The sequence below is a fragment of the Eleutherodactylus coqui genome, chromosome 6 (assembly GCF_035609145.1).
Source record: "Eleutherodactylus coqui strain aEleCoq1 chromosome 6, aEleCoq1.hap1, whole genome shotgun sequence".
Lineage (NCBI taxonomy): Eukaryota > Metazoa > Chordata > Amphibia > Anura > Eleutherodactylidae > Eleutherodactylus > Eleutherodactylus coqui.
In genome coordinates, this window is record NC_089842.1 from 70,707,412 (window position 1) to 70,726,342 (window position 18,931).

Sequence of the window (18,931 nt, forward strand, 5' to 3'; positions counted from 1 at the left end):
AACATTTTTGTTTTCCTTTTTACTTGATTAAAACATATGTAAAACATATGGCAACATATAGAGATACGTTTTCATATGTATTCCATTGACTGTAATGTAAAAAAAATGTATACGTTTCCATACGCTTCTTTGCGGGACAGAAAAGTGTTGGATACTATACTCTTCCATCACACAAGAAAAACCCATTCACAAACATATGGGAGGTCAAGAGTACTCAAAAGTATGCACTTTTTAACTACATTTGACCCATTCTAGTCTGTGAGTACATTTTGCTTAGATGCTAGCGTGAATGACCCTAAGAGGCATGCACTTCCTCATAACCTTGGCACATTTTACTGTGGCCGTATACACCGACATATACAACTACCATCTAAGGAAACCCCCCCATTCAGATAAACATCTACTATAGTAATAATAGTATTTGATGTTAACTGCTTTGGCAAATCTCACACAGGCATTTGTAAAAACGCAGCGTTTTATGGTGTTTTAGAACGTTTTGACAATGTTTTCAACGCGCCCCGTCATTGCAATTGGTCCTGTGGTGCATCAAAAACGTGCTGAACGCCAAAAATAGAACACACAGCGCTCGTTTTAGTGCGTGTTAGAAACGTTTCGCTAAAATGCTCATCTGAGAAGCCCCATTGAAATGAATGGAGGCTCAGCACAGCATTTTTAGCGGGCATTATAAGCGCCGGCTAAACACTGTAAAAAACGCTTGTGCGAGAGTGGCGGCCATAATTATTAAGGGGCATCATTATGAATAAACATAAATTGGAAACAAACAGTATTTGATTTCCAGTAAAATGGTCACTTTCTACAAAGCGCCAACCAAACATGCAAGTTTTGCAGATCTTGCGGTGGGGCTATGGCAATGCCCACCACTTTGATTCTTCTGGGATCCCACACACAATCCTCTTCCATCGTGCAGAATGCTGGCACCCAGGCGGTATCATAGCCATTATCATGCCATGTCTTTTGCATAGGATGGTTTTGATACTCAATCTTCTTGACCCGACCCACATTCACGCGGAGCTTCAGAACAACCTGATTAGTTTTGTCTAACAGGGGGTATCTCTGAGCTTTGTTTATGTCTCTACTGACGTAGACCCCACTTCCCAGCATTCCATCTTTAGATTGCATAAATCCATTTTTGATGATTTCTGCAGCTGCAGTACATGTGGTACCGTGGTACATGACATAGATCTTCCCATCCAATGGCTGATCTTGACTGCGGAGTGCCACTTCTTGAAATTCAGGCAGAGTCTCCTCTCTCCAGATATCCTCAGTGCAGCGTGGAGAATATAGAAGCCGATAGTTCTTCATTACTATAGTTAAAATAATATATATGGTGAGTGGTATACAATTGTATATAGTGGGGTCTATAGGCTTCTATCAAACTTGATTTTTGCAGGAAGCTACATGCTCAATGCAATTTAATAAAAAGTAGTATTAGCGTAAGCCACTTTATAGGGCTCAAAGTTGAGGGGAGTCTGGAATGCTGTGTTTAATACTCACCGGGCGGTCTGTTTCCCCTCTGTGTCCCTGCATGCACATCTCCCTTTCTTCTCTATGGGAGATGCACACACAGAAAACATCAAGCTGCTGGCGTGTAATGACTTCACGGGGACACAGTGCTGGAGCGGGGCACCTATTGAGTATGAAACACCGCTTCCTAGACTCCCTGCTCCTTCATCTTTGAGGCCAATAACATAGTTTAGGGGGCTCAAAATGATGACAGCGTCCCTTTAAGGTTGGTTGCACACTGCCCATGTGTGCGAATTGCGCACAAAAGGCTCAGGTGCTTTTCTCATCTGACGCCTGTCCATGTGCTGTCCAAATTACACACAGGCGGCATATTGACATGCATTGCACTTCCTATTTCTCATCTGTGGTATGGACAGGAATAGGACAAACAATGATTTTTTTTCTCATGGATCTTCGGTTCCTGTGAAAAAAATGTAGGGAGATATTTACACGTGGCGGAAATGCTGGGGAATGTCCGCAGCGGAAATTTCCACAGCAAATTCCACATCTAAAAAGGTCAAAATCTGTGCTCCCCATCTTCCAGTTCCCTGCAGCCTGGTCAGGCGCTGCATCGCTGGTCAGGTGTGGCCACTAGAGGCTGCTTGGAATCGTTAGCTGGGGAGTGCTGAAAGCGGGAAGCCTACAGCGGAGGTGAGGGGGAGCGCCGCAGAGTATGAAATCAGCTGCAGATATGCATCTAATATACAGTAAAAATCCACAGCAATGGTACCGATTTTGACTGGTTTTTAGATGCAGAAATGCTGGGGATATTGCTCCCTGTCTTTTTTAAAATGGCCCTGTACTTTTTACCAGGACAGAGGTAAAATCAAATGTTGTAATAAGCCCCTCCCCCTGACTACACCCCTTTGCTCCACTTTGATCCTGGGAAAATCTGGTCACCTTAATTTAACTTTATTCAACAGATCACTGTGACTGCAGTCGCCCTACATTTATTTTTCTTGTCTACCATTTGTAAATAATAAAGTGCTTTAAGAAAAAGGGTGTATTTATATTTTTATTGGTGGGAGGGCCTTTTTAAAATAGACTTGAATAAACTATGAATGAACATAAATTGGATACAGACAGTATTTGATTTCTAGTAAAATGGTCATTTATTCCCTGACCAATAAAACATTTCATTACATTTAATTGAAAAAAAATCGCCAACAAACCTTCCAGCGTTGATAGATATTGTGCTGGGGCTTTGGCAATGTCCACCACCTTGATTCTTCGGGGATCCCAAACACAATCCTCTTCCAGCCCACTTTTTACCATCGAACAGAATGCTGGCACCCAGGCGGTATCATAGCCATTTTCATGCCATGACTTTTGCATAGGATGGCTTTGATACTCAATCTTCTTGACCCGGCCTACATTCACTCGGAGCTTCAGGACCACCTGATCCGTTTTGTCTAACAGGGGGTATCTCTGAGCTTTGTTTATGTCTCTACTGACGTAGACCCCACTTCCCAGCATTCCATCTTTAGATTGGATAAATCCACTTAGGATGATTTCTACAGCTCTAGGATATGTGGTGCCGTGGTACATCACATAGATCTTCCCATCCAATGGCTGATCTTGACTGCGGAGCGCCACTTCTTGAAATCCAGGCAGAGTCTCCTCTCTCCAGATATCCTCAGTGTGGTGTGAAGAATATTGGAGGTAATAGGCCATTATTACTATAATTAAAAAAATAATAATATGGTGAGTGCAATACAATTGTGTGTGGTGAGGTCTATAGGCTCCTAGTAAACGTGTCTTTTTGCAGGAAGCCACTGCATTTGGTGAAAGTACCGGCCTACGCTCCCCAATACAATTTAATAAAAAGCTGTATTTTTTGTTTTCTATTTTAAAACAATAAAATACGTTTAAAAATGGGCATATTTAAATTTTCTTTTAATGGGGATGGACTTTTTAAAATAGACTTTATTAACTTTATACTTTATTAAACTTTGCTTCACATTTTTTCAAGTCCTGCTAGGAGACTTAGAGCTGCAATCATTTGATAGCTTACATAATGCTCTAGAATACTGGTATGGCCTAACAGGCTTAAAATATGGCAAGGGGCCATTTGTTAAAGTGACCTCCTGGTTGTAGAATCATAGAATGGTAGAGTTGGAAGGGACCTCCAGGATCATCAGGTCCAACCCTCTGCTCACTGCAGGATCACTAATTCATCCCAGACATGAGTGTCCAGCCTCTGTTTAAAGACTTCCATTGAAGGTGAACTCAGCACTGCAGATCCATATCAAAACCTGTGCAGATTTGTGACGTGGATTTTGTTTCAGCGGATGTTACTCTTTGTATCATTAACAGTTATATAGTTTTCCAATACTTTACTTATCAAATCCCTATGACTTTTATGACCTGTCCTTCAATACAAAGTATCATGAGCTCTTCCCTAAATCGTGATGATGCGCAGTATATTGGAAAATTGTATTTTCTTTTTACAAAAATAATGTTTATTTGCCAAAGCTGGAGTATCCCTTTAAAGATCCATAAACCATTAAAACGTTACCAGTAGAAATCAGAGATATTTTCATCACAATGCAGTTTTTCGTTCTCTTACAGCCACCTGCCATAAATGTACGTAATTTTTCACCATTACAAATTTACTAGAGATGAGCGAGCGTACTCGTCTGAGCTTCATGCTCGCTCGAGTATTAGGGTACTTGAGACGCTCGTTACTCGAGACGAGCACCACGCGGTACTCGAGTCAATTCCATTTCCTTCCCTGCATGTTTTGGGCCATTTTCTGGTCAATAGACATGCAGGGAAGGCATTACAACTTCCTCCTGTGACGTGCCAGCCCTATCCCACCCCCCTGCAATGAGTGGCTGGTGAGATCAAGTGACCGCCGAGTATTTAAATCAGTCCCGCCCGCTGCTTGCCTCAGACATGCTGGCAGAGATTATGGAGAGTGCTGTTCCTGCTATAAGGAGAGTGTTAGGCTACTGTTTGCGTCTGCTAGAACCCCAACGGTCCTTCTTAGGTCCACATCAGACCGTGTGCATTACTGTTGTGGCTGCGGGGAGCAGTTTTGCACCAATTTTTTTTTTCATCTTGGGCTCTGCAGACTATTGCGTTCTCAGTCTGCAGCCAATTATACAGAGTATAGGGGCAGTACTGGTCAGGCAGGGACAGTGGTAGTGTAGAATTCTGTCAACAAGTACCCCAAAAAAGCTCCTGATTAGGGCTACCTGTCACTGTGTGCATTACTGTTGTGGCTGCTGTGAGTTGTAGTGGCTCACTATTAGCCAGCTTGGCCTTTCTGCAGGCAAGCGTATAATTTTTTCGGCTTACAGTGTGCGTTACATAACCGCTGTGATCCTGCAAGTGCAGGCCAATAATTGCCTAATTTTTTACACCGCTGTGTGCGTCCCGTCAACTTCACGCACAGTGTACAGCCACAGCCGCTGATAGAGGGAAAGACATATACACGCTATCTAGGCTGCTGTGTTTTTTTTTTTTAAACTGAAAGAAAATCCTCCTTACGGCTCCCTGTCACTGTGTGCATTACTGTTCTGGCTGCTGTGACTTGTAGTGGCTCACTGTTAGCCAGCTTGGCCTTGCTGCAGGCAAGCGTATAATTTTTTGCGCCTACAGTGTGCGTTATAGTACCGCTGTCAGCCTCCAAGTGCAGGCCAATAATTGCCTAATTTTTTACACCACTCTGTGCGTCCCGTCAACTTCCCGCACAGCGTACGTCCACCGCCGCTCGGTTCTGGTATCTGCAGCGGTCTATGCCCCCTCCTCTAAATCCTCCCCCTCCTCCTCCTCCTCCAACAATGAAAACATTCTTGGCAAATGCTTTCGCTTTGGTCCGTCTTGCGGCGGTCCAAGAATTTCACCTAAACCGGCACAATATGAATGCCCCCCCCCCCCCCCCACCCCCGTCCCTCTTAATCCTGGCCACAGTTCCGAAAACCAACAAAATACAACCGGGGTCCTATTTCATTATTCCTAGCTGAAGCATTCAACCGACCGGTAGAGCAATAGTGGCTTCCATCTTGTTGGTACTGATAATAATGACATATTTTAGTGTACAGCTGAGGTAGGAATAGAGCAGTCTATAGAACACAGCATCCCTGCAGGGCTGGGGACAGAGTAGCAGCAGGCACATATCCTGGGTGGAAGCAGGCCAGCTGACATCCACATACTCCTGGACTGATTTTGGACTGATTGATGAGGCCTTTACTTGTGATCATCTTTGGTAATTCCTGACAAAGATGAGTGGTATAGCCAGAAACTTGCATTGCTAACACTTTGAAATGGTCAACAGAAAACATATGAATGAAGCCTTTCCATATTTCTGATTGAGATGAGGAGGAGTTCAGACTTTTAGTACCTAGAATATCCTTTTCATTGCTATCAAATGCCCCTCTTGTCTCAGAAAATACTAGCTTTTCCACATAGCTGTTGTCGCTTCCACTTTTGTTCTGAGGCTTTACTTTTGTCCATTGGCTCTTATTCATACCTAAAGGTTTGATTTTGCCCATGGAGGCAAAATTCAAGGTGGAGGCGCAACCGAGCCTGACCCTGGGCCCGCTAACGTGCTTCCCACACAGACTATAGCGGGTCCTGGTCATGGTGTCTTGGCCTTGTAATGCCACCTCCTCCTCCTGCTGGGGTCAGGGGATCAGCAATGCGCATCATGTATTTTCTATCGTGTTACCACAGTTATCGGAGAACCTTGTTTGGGCCAAAGGAGAGGAGCGTAACTGCATTAACGTTACAGGGGTCTGCCTATACTTCAGCTGCAGAAATGTTACAGGGGTCTGCCAATACTGCTGCTACATAAATGTTTCTGGGGTCTGCGTATACTTCTGCAACTAAAATGTTACTGGGGTCTGTCTATACTGTTACTACTGAAATGTAACTAATATTGGGCTTTGCCTATAATGCTGCTACGGAAATGTTACTGGGGTCTGTCTATACTGTAACTACAGAAATGTTACTGGGGTCTACCTAGACTTCTGCAACATAGCTGTTAGTGGGGTCAGCTTATACCTTTGCTACAGGAATATTACAGGGGTCTGTGGATAGTATGGGTGCACTAAGTTTTCCCATCGCGGTGTTCTACGTATCTGGCCCCCGCAAAAAAACCCAGACTGACTAGGGCATGGAGTGTGGGCCGAAGCCAACCTGTACTTTATCTCACGTTACCTCAGCTATCCGGGGCACTGCATTGGGACAAACAAGAGGAGCAATACAGCGCTAATGAGATGTTCACAGCTACGCTAGCATTGCAGTCCATTCTAGGCCTGCGATTGCTGAGGGTTTGTGCAGAGGCCTATGTCCTGGGTGCAGTGAAAGTCTGCTTCCTGCCTACGATGGCTGAAGCTGTTGGCCGAGGCCTATGTTCCGGGGGAACTGCAACTGCGACAGGTTGGGGCTGTGCAAGGAAAGGTAACTGATTTACTGAGCCCGTCGCAGATGAACGAGCATCGAAGTCCGCTTCATGCCCGCGTTTGTAGAGGGTGTTGGCTGAGGTCTATGTCCCGGGGGAAGTGCAAGTACACCAGGTTGGGACTGTGGAGCTTTTTCCTGCTAATCCAGTCATTGGAGCGGTGAAAGGAAAGCTAACTGATTTAATGAGCCTGTCGCAGATGAACTAGCATCGAAGTTTGCTTCATGCCTACGATTGCTGAAGCTGTAGGCCGAGGCCTATGTCGTCGGCGCGGTGCAAATCTGCCATGTTTGGCCGCTCTGATTTATTTATTGTTCATGTCTTGGGTTGCCTAGGACCCACCTATGCTGTTGGTGCACACTTAGTTCCCATCGCGGTGTTTGACCTGTCTGGCACAAAGACACTGACTGACTTGGGTAGGGGGCAGAGTGCAGATGGCTTTCCCCTTGCGGTGTTGATTGAGCTATGCGACACCTAGACAGAATGAATACTGTGTGGGCACATGCATTCCCTATAGCTATGTAACTCATGCCCACGTTTGCAGCTCCTGACGGAGGTGGCACAGGATTGGATTTCTCATTGCTTCTGTACAGCATTGTGGGCTATCGCCCTGCCCCTTTTAAAGAGGTTCACTACCTGGCCCTGCCAACCCTCTGCAGTGTGTGCCTCTGGTTCCTCCTCATGGCAGACGCACTTATAAATAGACATGAGGGTGGTGTGACTATGCAGCCAGCATGTGGCATGAGGGCAGCTGAAGGCTGCGCAGGGACACTTTGGTGTGTGCTGTGGACACTGGGTCGTGTGGGGGAGTTGGGCAGCATGTAACCCAGGAGAAGAGGCAGCGGCGTGTCCCGCAGGCAGTGCTTGTGCTTAGTTAGAGGTAGTGTGGTGCTTAGCTAAGGTGTGCCTTGCTAATGAGAGTTTGTCCGAAGTAAAAATTCTTAGGGGGGGGGGGGGCTCACTCTTGCCGCTATTGTGGCTTAATAGTGGGACCTGGGAGCCTGAGATGCAGCCCAGAATGTTGCCCCTCGCCTGCCCTATCCGTATCTGTGTCGTTTCCATCATTTTCGTTGGTTTTGAAAATTTGCACAAATGAAAACCTTAGCGAGCATCGGTCATATACAAAAATGCTTGAGTCGCCCATTGACTTCAATGGGGTTCGTTACTCGAAACGAACCCTTGAGCATCGCGGAAAGCTCGTCTCGAGCATCGAGCACCCGAGCATTTTGGTGCTCGCTCATCTCTAATATTTACCATCAGGTTTAATCCAGCTGCCCAAACAACCTGGCGGGTGTCAAGCTGTCAGAGACTGTTGTAGTTTCCTCTGTACAATGCACATAAAAGTGCAACAAAGTATTCACATACCATAGTAAAGCACATGAATATACAAAATATCATTGCAGTGAAGATACAGTATTAGTGCACTTACACTGTATATGATTTGCAATATGACTGGCTGTGGTAAACTGTATTTCCAACTTTTGCAGTCTTGCAGTTTATAAGTACCTTGGATTTGTAAGAATGATGATGGTCTGTCACTTCAGCAAAACCTTCTCTGGGAGCTAAAACACATAATCAATAATAAAGATAATCATATAAATAGTAACAAAGGACAAGAAAAGGAGAAAAAAAATCTAACAAGTGGCTCCGTGATGGACTTTGCATAATGCGGACACAAAGGAAGCCCTGTTAGCTTATGGGGGGCACAGAGGACACTGAATATGGGAAACTAAGGGAATATTATTACTTTATGGGAGTACAAAGGAAACCTTTTACTGTACAGGGGCACAAGGAGGGTATCATTACTGGGTAGGGAGCATTGATAAAAGAGGAGGTAGCAGCAGGAAAATACGTAAATAGGGGATATCAAAGGCGTAACTTGAAGCTCCTGGCCACAATGCAAAATCTGTAATGGGGCCTTCAACTATAATGCTTTATTCATAGTATTGGATTCCCTATATGGAGAAGAGAGGCCTTATGGGCCCCATAAGCAACCGCATCCTCTGCATCCTCTATAGTTATGCCATTGGGGAATATGGCTTGTAAAAAAGGTTGTGGTCTGTGAAAAGGAGCTTGATCTTTATTAGAGATGAGCGAACCTACTCGTTTCGAGTAATTACTCGATCGAGCACCGCAATTTTCGAGTACTTCCGTACTCGGGTGAAAAGATTCGTGGGGCGCCGGGGGGGGCGGGGGGAGGCGTGGCGGAGCGGGGGGTAGCAGCGGGGAACAGGAGGGAGCCCTCTCTCTCTCCCTTTCCCCCCCACTCCCCGCTGCAACCCCCCACTCACCCATGGCGCCCCCCGAATCTTTTCGCCCGAGTACGGAAGTACTCGAAAATCGCGGCGCTCGGGTGAAAAAGGGGCGTGGCCGAGTAGGTCCGCTCATCTCTAATCTTTATACCAAACTTTGTTGTGCACTTCACACAGTTCTTTCCAATCTCCCTGAAGCCATTTATAAAAGTTGGCAAGTATGCTTTTAATTTTATTCTGTTAACAAGTTATGAATGTGTGGGGGCGGAGGTGAATAAGTAAGGCAAAGTATGCCATAAATTGAGTTAAATTCTATTTTTCCGGAAAACAGGTATCATTAGCCCGTCCTAATTACATTCTAGGGTGGGTTTTTCACAGGCTGAAAACAGCTACCATTTTTCTAATTTCCTAGACTACCCCTTTAACTAGTGACATTTTTGTCACTAGTTAATAAACAGAATTTAATTTTTTTGCTACCAACAACACTAAATTTACAATATGATGGATATTTCTTACTCTCCTGATTTCATCCCATTGTTTTCATAATGGAACAGATAAAGCCAGGGGACTAAATAGAAGTTATGTATCCGTACTTGGTTTACTATATATATTTTTTTTTACTCCTGAAAGATTACATCTTTTTTTATTTCCAGAAGCAGTGCCTCACATTCAGCTCATGAAGGTCACACTTGGGACGTTCCTCTTTATATGCAGGAATGTAGTCTTCTAATGCCAAAGTCCATGCAACACATACGTTGGTTTACAGTGAATGGTCATTTTATTAGAGACACTCGAACATTGCACAAAACAGACACAGTGTCCATCAGAAGGATTCTTGACATAATTTCACCCATTTAATCGACAAGTTGCTTATGTCCACATGATCCCTTTTCTCTGGGTGTTTTTCTTCGATCACACCATTCTCAGTATATTCTCCACACTGTTGCATGAGAAAAAAACCCACAAGGCTGGCAATTGAAGTCTTGGCATCGGCTAGTCTAGCACCGATAACCATGGTGTGTTCAAAGTACCGCAGATTACTCGATTTTTGAATTTTAATGTAGCTTCACACTTAGGGCGAGCACCCACTGGCGTTTTTTTACCTGCGTTTTGCGTTTTGCGTTTTTCCTGCACAGGCATAGAGATAACATGTGTTCCTGTCCACTGGCGTTTTTTTTGCATTGCGTTTGCGTTTTTAACATAGGAACTGTCAGTTGCATATGTGTCCTTATTTTTCTCCATGGAAATTAATGGCAAAGCCGCGAAAACGCCGCGAAAACGCCGCGAAAAACGCCGCGGAAAAAACGCAGGACACGCGGCGAAAACGCTGCGTTTTTTTCCCGCGGGAAACGCAAACGCCAGTGGGTGCTCGCCCTAAGTAGCGTTTTTCTTCTGCTGCGAATTCGCAGCTTTTTTTTTTTTTTCCAATTGTCAATGGGACTTTCTAATGTTAAAAACGCAATGCAACACAACGCAACGCAACTTCTGTTTTTGGTGTGTCAAATCCCATTGACAATTGGAAAAAAAAAACGCAGCGAATTTGCAGCAGAAAAAAAATGCTAGTGGGTAGTCACACTAAAGTTGATCCACAGAGAACTTGTCACTTTATTTTATGCTGCACTCCGGGGTCACGGGTCTAATTTCCATACAAGGACCCTCGTGAAAGGGTTCTAATAATTATTCTTCTGTTTCTCTGATTTCAAAACTTAAAGGGGTTGTCCCGCGCCGAAACGGGTTTTTTTTTTTTTTCAACCCCCCCCCCCCGTTCGGCGCGAGACAACCCCGATGCAGGGACTGAAAAAAAGAACAGCACAGCGCTTACCTGAATCCCGGCGCTCCGGTGACTTCTATACTTACCGGTGAAGATGGCCGCCGGGATCCTCTACCTCCGTGGACCGCAGCTCTTCTGTGCGGTCCATTGCCGATTCCAGCCTCCTGATTGGCTGGAATCGGCACGTGACGGGGCGGAGCTACACGGAGCCCCATAGAGAACAGAAGAAGACCTGGACTGCGCAAGCGCGTCTAATTTGGCCATTAGGCCATTTTAGACGGCGAAAATTAGACGGCAACCATGGAGACGAGGATGCCAGCAGCGGAGCAGGTAAGTGAAAAACTTTTTATAACTTCTGTATGGCTCATAATTAATGCACAATGTACATTACAAAGTGCATTAATATGGCCATACAGAAGTGTATAGACCCACTTGCTGCCGCGGGACAACCCCTTTAACTAAACTTACTGAAGCTTTTTACCATCCTGTTTTTACAGTTACAGTTGCAGCAAAGTTTAACGTGACTTTCTGGGATTTGTTTGCCCATTTAACTACTTTACAAAGGCTTTTACTGTGTTGTGATTAGAGAACTAAAGTATAGCTTTCTAATGGATTCAGAGAAGATAACTTGCAACAAGTTCCATCTAAGTTATATGCACATAGAGAACTATAAATCACCACCTCTGTGTTTTGTACGCACTCCCATGTATTGCTTACCAGTATCAGTAGTGACAAGTGCATCGCTACGCTCAGTACTATGTATCCTTATGTAACTATTGCAATAGGAACTCGAAGAGCTCATGGTTTGTACTCACCAGATGTCACAGGAAGCAGGAGTGTGGCTGTTTTTCACACATCTCGACCTTTTAGTAGGTCGTTACAAAGTTTTGGTTTTGTTTCTTGTGTGTCATTCCCCCCTTCCCCCAACCCCGCTTTTTTTGTAGCTGAAAAGCAAAGTTACATATTTACATAAATTAGTTGAACAAGATTACAGGATCATCAAACTCAACCAGACAAAAGGAAGAACACTCTGATGTACACTATTTGGCCCAAACTATGTGGACTTCTGACTATTACATCTAGGGTGCACTTACTTGGGCAAATGCGATGTAGGTCCGAGAAAATCAGACCAACATCACACTCTATTAAACTGTGATTTTTCTGCATATGAAAAGAGTGCATGTCTCTCCAACAGACAAGGGGGTCTGGTCTCCACATTATGGTGGAACCTTGGGGAGCCTGATGTGACTATTAGGTATTTAAAACTCTCTGCACTATTTATAACATGCACTTTGTCTTTTCCTCCCTGAGGGCTTAGTCACACAGGCGTTTTTCGCATGATTTGCAGATGCGTATGCGATCCGCGTGTATATAGACCCAATGCTTTGCATTGGGAGCGGTCACGTGTCCGTTTTTTATTCGGATAGGCGGAAAATTATCTAACACAACGATTCACAGAACACGGCTATCTGCATTCTGCATTTAATTGTGCGCACAAACGCATCTGCTGCAAATGGCTGCGATTTTTTTTTTGGTAAGCACTACGCACTGTACTCCCATCATGTGTGCGAGTGCATAGTCTTCTAGGAAGTGAATACTTGAATGAAATGGCAAAGGCTGGCGAACTGGTTGTATTATGAGGGCAATAGGTTTTCTTAACAATTCTGGGCAAATCTGTATTTGAAATGTACAAAATGCTGGCGCCGCTACTTTAGCGCGCAATAGAAGATAAATAGCGTGTCACAACCCGGGCAAACAGCCATCTGACCTGAGTGTAATCAATTGAGGATTGTGTTTAAGCCCTTAACGACGGCCCCATCGGGAAACTACGTCCCGGCCGACTGGGCTTTATTCCTAGAGGACGTAGTTTTATGCATCCTCTAGGAATGACAGCCCTGCAGGCTCAGGAAGTACTCGAAAATCGCGGCGCTCAGGCTACCGGAGGTAGCCGACAGCATGGAGCTGTCATCCCGGGCCGCGGGACCCCACCCCTAGTAACGCGATCACCGGTATCGACCGGATACCGGCGATCGCGTTAAAGTCAATGCACAGTTAAAAACAATTAAAGTTTCAGCTCCCCTTACGAATCGGATCCGTAAGGGGAGCTGAGAGTACTCACCCCCGGTCCTCCGCAGCGTCCGGCTCCTTCGGTCTGCTCCCTGGCACTGCCGCCGGCGTCTGCGCATGCGCGCCAGACGAATTACGTCACGCGCATGCGCAGAGAGCCGGGAGGCCCAGGAAATTTAAAAACTCCCTGCTTCCGGCTAGAATGAGTGGCCGAGAGCAGGGAGCTGTCACCGGGAGCCGCTGTATGAGGCTCCCGGTCACATGATCGCTGCTATCCAATGGATAGCAGCGATCATGTAAAAGTAAAAAAAAAGTTTAAAAAGTGTAAAAAAAGAAGATAAAAAGTTTGTTTCATCTCCCCTCATGGATCATATCCATGAGGGGAGATGAAATTAGGTACCATAAGTCCCCAGATTTATCTGCGGACCTTGCCCGGCTTTTGCGCACGCATCCGTCGCCAAAGTGGCGGACGCAGGCGCAAAAGCCGCAGATTGGCGCGGTAATTTAAAATCTCCCCGCACCTGGCTACTAAATGTAGCCAAGAGCCTGGAGATTTCATGGGCAGCCACGGTACGTGTTTCCCAGTCACGTGATCGCCGTTATCCAATGGATAACGGCGATCACGTAAAAGTAAAAAAAAGCTCAATTTTCACCTCCCATCACGGATCAGATCCATGAGGGGAGGTGAAATTACTTAAATAAGGCCACCAGCGAGGTTCCCTGATGGGATCCTTATCCGCGGACCTTCCCCCAGTTTTGGCGCATGCGCCCGTCGCCAAATGGTGGGCGCAAGCGCAGAAGCTGGGGAGGGCAAGAGAAAATTTAAAATCTCCTTGCTCCTGGCTACTAAAGGTAGCCAAGAGCTTAGAGATGTCACGGGGGGCCGCGGTGAACGGTCTTCGGTCACGTGATCGCCATTTTCCAATGGATAATGGCGGTCACGTAAAAGTCAAAAGACAGTTAAAGTTTGACGCTCCGTTCAGTTTGGGCCCCGTTGTGCATCCAGACAGAAGATTAGGGCCACAATGCATATGTTTCTGAACACGGGACAAATGGGGGTATACATTTTGGGCTGAACGTCTTCATTCCTATGTGTGCTGTACAAAAAAAACTATTTTTAAAATTACATAATTGCCAAAAAAACAAAAATCGTAATTTTTTCCTTCTGCTGTGCTTCAATTCATTTAAAACCGGTGGGGTCAAAATACGCAGTACACCGCTAGATGAATGCGTTAAGGGGTCTAGTTTTTAAAATGGGGTCATTTGTGGGGGTTCTCTATCGTTTTGGCCGCTCACGGGCTCTACAAGTGGGCAATGGGGCCTGAAACACCTTCAACCAAAATGTCTGTTCAGAAAACCACCCGCTGCTCCTTCCAGTTTGGGCCCCGTTGTGCATGTTTCTGAACACGGGACAAATGGGGGTATCCATTTTTGGGTGAAAGCCTCCATTTATATGTCTGCTGTCCAAAAAAAAATGTTTTTAAAATCACATAATTGATAAAAAAAAACAAAAATCGTAATTTTTTCCTTCTGCTTTGCTTTGCTTCATTCAAAAACTGTTGGGTCAAAATATGCAGTACACCCCTAGATTAATGCGCTAAGAGGTCTGGTTTCCAAAATGAGGTCATTTGTGGGGGTTCTCTATCGTTTTGGCCGCTCGAGGGGTCTACAAGTGAGCAATGGGGCCTAAAACGCCTTCAAGCAAAATGTCTGATCTGAAAGCCACTGGCTGCTCTTTTCGGTTTTGGCCCCGTTGTACATACGGACAGAAGATTAGGGCCACAATGGGTATGTTTCTGAACACGGGACAAACGGGGGTATGCATTTTGAGGTGTAAATCTTCGTTTTCATGTGCACTATAGAAAAAAATTCTGTGTTAAAAATTACGTATTTGCAAAAATATGAAATTTTATTTTTTTTACTCTAAATTGCATTAATTCCTGAAAAGAAACTGTGGGGTCAAAATACTCCTGACCCCCCCTCAGTGAATACACTAAGGGGTGTAGTTTTTAAAATGGGGTCATTTGTGGGGTTATCTATAATTCTGATACCTATGAGAATTTACAATCTTGGCTTGGTGCTGGAAAATAAAGTGTTCCTCAAAATGTTGATAAGTAATGTTAAATTTGTACGTCTCCTAAATGGTTAAAAAAAAACGAAAGTTTTTCAAATGTGCGTCCAGAATAAAGTGAACAGATGGAAATATATATCTGAGCAAAAATTGGTACAGTATGTTTGCACATATTTGAGATATTACAGTTGAAAACGTGAAAAAATGACAATTTGTTCAAAATTCTCCAATTTTTGGGGTTTTTAATAAATATACACAAATTCTATGGGTCTATTTTTACCACCTAAATGAAGCACAACATGTGGTGAAAAAACAATGTCAGAATCACTTGGATATGTAAAGCCTTCACGGAGTTATGATATGTTAAGTGACACAAGTCAGATTTCCAAAATTTGGCTTCGTCACTAAGGGGTTAAATATTTAATTTTTTTGGGGGGGGGGGTGGGGGTTAGGTAGCCTTTCACGCAAAACTTTTATGAGGCTTAAATTTTTTGGGCCTGCTTTTTCGCTGTCAGATGAATATTATCATGCTTTAACTTTTTGGGCCCGTTTTTTCGCTGTCGGACGAACAAACGACTTTAGTATGGAAGTGCGAATTATTTTGCGAAAAATTGCCAGACTATTCTCAAGGCGGAGTAAAGTGTGCGTCTCGCGTCATCTGTGCGTGCCCCACCCTGCGGCTGAACGTGCATCCCCTGTGTTCGTGTTACGCACGCCAGTGGCTGGGCAGCGCCATTTTGTGGCCTAAATATCGGCACATTTAACATGAGTGGCCGAACCTCTCCATTGCGACGTCGCAAAATACGGCTGCTGGTCCAAATGACGGACCGGCTCGTTTATGATGGCAAGCATGTGCTCTACGTGCACCCCCACAAACACAAAGTGGCCTAGACAGACTTCGTGAAAGGCTAGCCCACCTCCATCAGTGGGGAGTGCATAACTTCCCAATGATGGAAACTAGGTTGCTCCACCCTACTGCCGGCTCCCCACAGTCCCTGTCCACACCATCGCCCTTGGATCTTTCAAGAGAAATATGAAGATGTTTGTGGGGGTGCAGAAGGGGCCCTGTTTAGCTAATGTGAGAGTTGGTCCATCATTTGTATCTCCAATAAGCTGTGTTTCGCGATGTCCCTAAAGACTGACCAAAGTTGATCCATAATTGGAAAATCTTTGAGCCATGTTGGTTCCCTGCCAGTGTTGAACTATTTTTTCAATAAATGTTCTATTTTACAATCAAAAACAAGCAAACATGTTTTAAAGTCCTTATTAATAAATGTTTGTAAACTATACAGATTTTTGGGGAAAACAATGGGAAACGATGATTGCAGATGATAAAGGGTTCAAACATGGTTTCATACCTACACCCGAGTTTAAGTAAACATTTTTTCTGTACAATTTCCTACAAATTGGGCTATGTCATACCCATGCAAGGTAATAAAGACTTACACTATTAATACACACAGTATGCTCATAGGCAAATCATGGATATAACTTTAAATTCTTGCATGACCATTTATCACTTCTCTTGGAAGGTACAAAGGCTCAACCAGAGATCCATAGTTTGAGGCTGCGTTGAGTGGTTCTAACTGGCACGGACAGCATTTTCAACCCTCAATAATCATTGTCAACACATTACACAGTGGGACAGGTGACAATAGTTAGCCAAATTCCAAAGTTAGGTGTTTTTAGTCTGTAATCTATAACTTGGGAAGTGAGCACATTGGCTGCATACATGTTTCCAACATTGTGCTCCTGATGTTTGACTTGTCTTTGCATCTAAAAAGCTAGTTAAGGGGCCACGAACATTCTGGTAACGTGACGTACAAATTACAATACATTGCAAGGCAACTGAATTGTACAAACATTTAGTCGGATTTCACGTTTCAAAACAAAAAGGTTGAGCTACTTAAGCTGTTACATCATTGCTGACCAGACGTTGCTACTATATGTTACTAAGAACACATTTGCAGCCTCAGCCCCCCCCCCCCCCCCCCCCCCAAGTGGTTCCCTTGGCTAAGGGCCCCAAAAGAGGTATTGGTTTACTACATTGCCCACCTTGACCGAACTCACTTTTAAAGAGTGTCTAAGTTTGAAAGGGCGTTTCCTATATGGAGCTGAAGGTGGGCAAGTTAGTACAAGCTCGCAACGCACGTCACGGATCCTCGTTATTTGCGAGTCCCTAGCTAAGAGAATGTGCCAATAATAATCTAACTTCAAAAAAGGGAGCACAGCTTGCTTAAAAAAAAAAGTACAATCTTGATATACCAGCTTATCGGCCTCCTCGAGCATGGTCCAACTGTCATGGAAGTGCTCCCTGTGGAGATAGGAAATACTTCGTGAAGAAGTCCCTGACGAGGACAGCAGATTGTGCTGGCCTAACATACTGCACAGCCTCCTCCAAAACTTTGCCCCCTAAAGCAGTGGGTAAAGGATGCACAACATTCAAAACTGTATCATGTTGCTGGCAGAAATTATGTAGAACCACACAGGCGCTAATTACCACAGCCACATTGTCAGGAGCCAGCTGAATGGTACTTAGTAAGACTCGCCAACGATTAGCGAGAATACCAAATGCACACTCCACATAACGCTGGGCACGTGTGAGGTGGTAATTAAACACCTGCCTCCTGGTGTCAATGTTCCTGCGAGCAAAGGGCCGTATGACATTATTAGACAAGCCAAATGCCTCATTCGCCACAAAGACAAATTGGGCTTCTGTACCTGACGAGCCAGGAAGGGCCTGGGGCGCAGGAATAGAAAGCTGCTGTTCCCTCAGCCGCCTACCCATTCTGGAAGTGCTGAAAATGCGAGCATCATCAGCGCTTCCAAAGGATCCAATATCAACAGCAGGAATCGATATTTACTGTCAGCAACAGCAAGGAGGACCACCGAAAAGAACTGCCTATAGTTGAAATACTGAGACCCCGAGTTAGGTGGCTTCAGTACACGAATGTGCTTCCCGTCCAACGCCCCAATGCAGTTTGGGAACTGCGCAGCGCTCATAAATCCCTCAGCGACGTCCAGCCTATCTTGATGAGAGGGAGGAGCCATCACCAAAGGTACAAGACACTGCCAAATGACGTCACAGTTCTGCCTGATGATTCCATCAATGGTAGAGCAGCCAATCAAGAAAGTCACATGCAGTGAAGCATATGAATTCCCAGTAGCCAAAAATCTGTTGGAGAAGGAGAAACAAATAAAAAATTACTAAGAAGGTAATAACTTTGCAACATGAAATTACCTTTCAATATATAGAACTGCATCATTAACAAACATACTAAACATATACTCAGACGATTGAAAAACATTGCACATTTGCGCACTGGCTTTTTGTGTAACTGTTCGTTTGTTTGATAAATATGTTCGCAATATTAACCATCTATACAAGGTAAGCTCATGCTATGACAAAACAACTTAGGCGCAACATAAAGTATTTACCCACCACAAGGAGCTTTAACACCCCCCCAAAAAACCAAAGGCGACAGAACAATGGTCGCACAGAAATGACAAAAAAAAAATATCACATACATTGTAACCAAATAAAACCCGCCTGTATTACTGCTGTAAGATCGTGCAATTATCGCGAAGCCGTCAAAGCACAATTATATTTGAAGCATGGTGAAAGATCCACTATCACTTTATGAGGAGCTGACAGTGGAACACAGGTGAGACTGCTTATTCTGCTGCATCACGCTCCCTTGATACAGACTACATCAAGTGCTGTCACATACCGCAGCAAGATGTGGCAAACAAAGGACACCAATACTCAAAAAGGGATGAGGAAGGGGTGGGGCCGCTGCAATGACCAAGGACCTTTGCAAATAAAGGTGGCTTAT

The 18,931-nt window shown here is 44.6% G+C and overlaps 1 protein-coding gene across 1 annotated transcript; it reads right to left on the reverse strand.

Annotated features, from left to right (window-relative positions):
• Positions 1–733: 733 nt before the first annotated feature.
• On the reverse strand, positions 734–8,497 carry LOC136632228 (uncharacterized). The gene is made up of 3 exons (XM_066606963.1): positions 8,364–8,497; positions 2,697–3,203; positions 734–1,325 (listed from the first exon to the last, which is right to left on the reverse strand). The coding sequence occupies exons 2-3, from the start codon at positions 3,196–3,198 to the stop codon at positions 808–810; spliced, it is 1,020 nt and encodes a 339-aa protein (XP_066463060.1). The 5' UTR covers positions 3,199–3,203; positions 8,364–8,497; the 3' UTR covers positions 734–807.
• Positions 8,498–18,931: the final 10,434 nt, after the last annotated feature.

Bases quoted from the DNA above. Each gene is read 5' to 3' on its own strand.
- LOC136632228 (XM_066606963.1), bottom strand. From the start codon at position 3,198: ATGGCCTATTACCTCCAATATTCTTCACACCACACTGAGGATATCTGG. The intron at 1,326-2,696 runs GTTTGTTGGCGA...TTTTAACTATAG, and splicing joins ATATCTATCAACGCTGGAAG to TAATGAAGAACTATCGGCTT.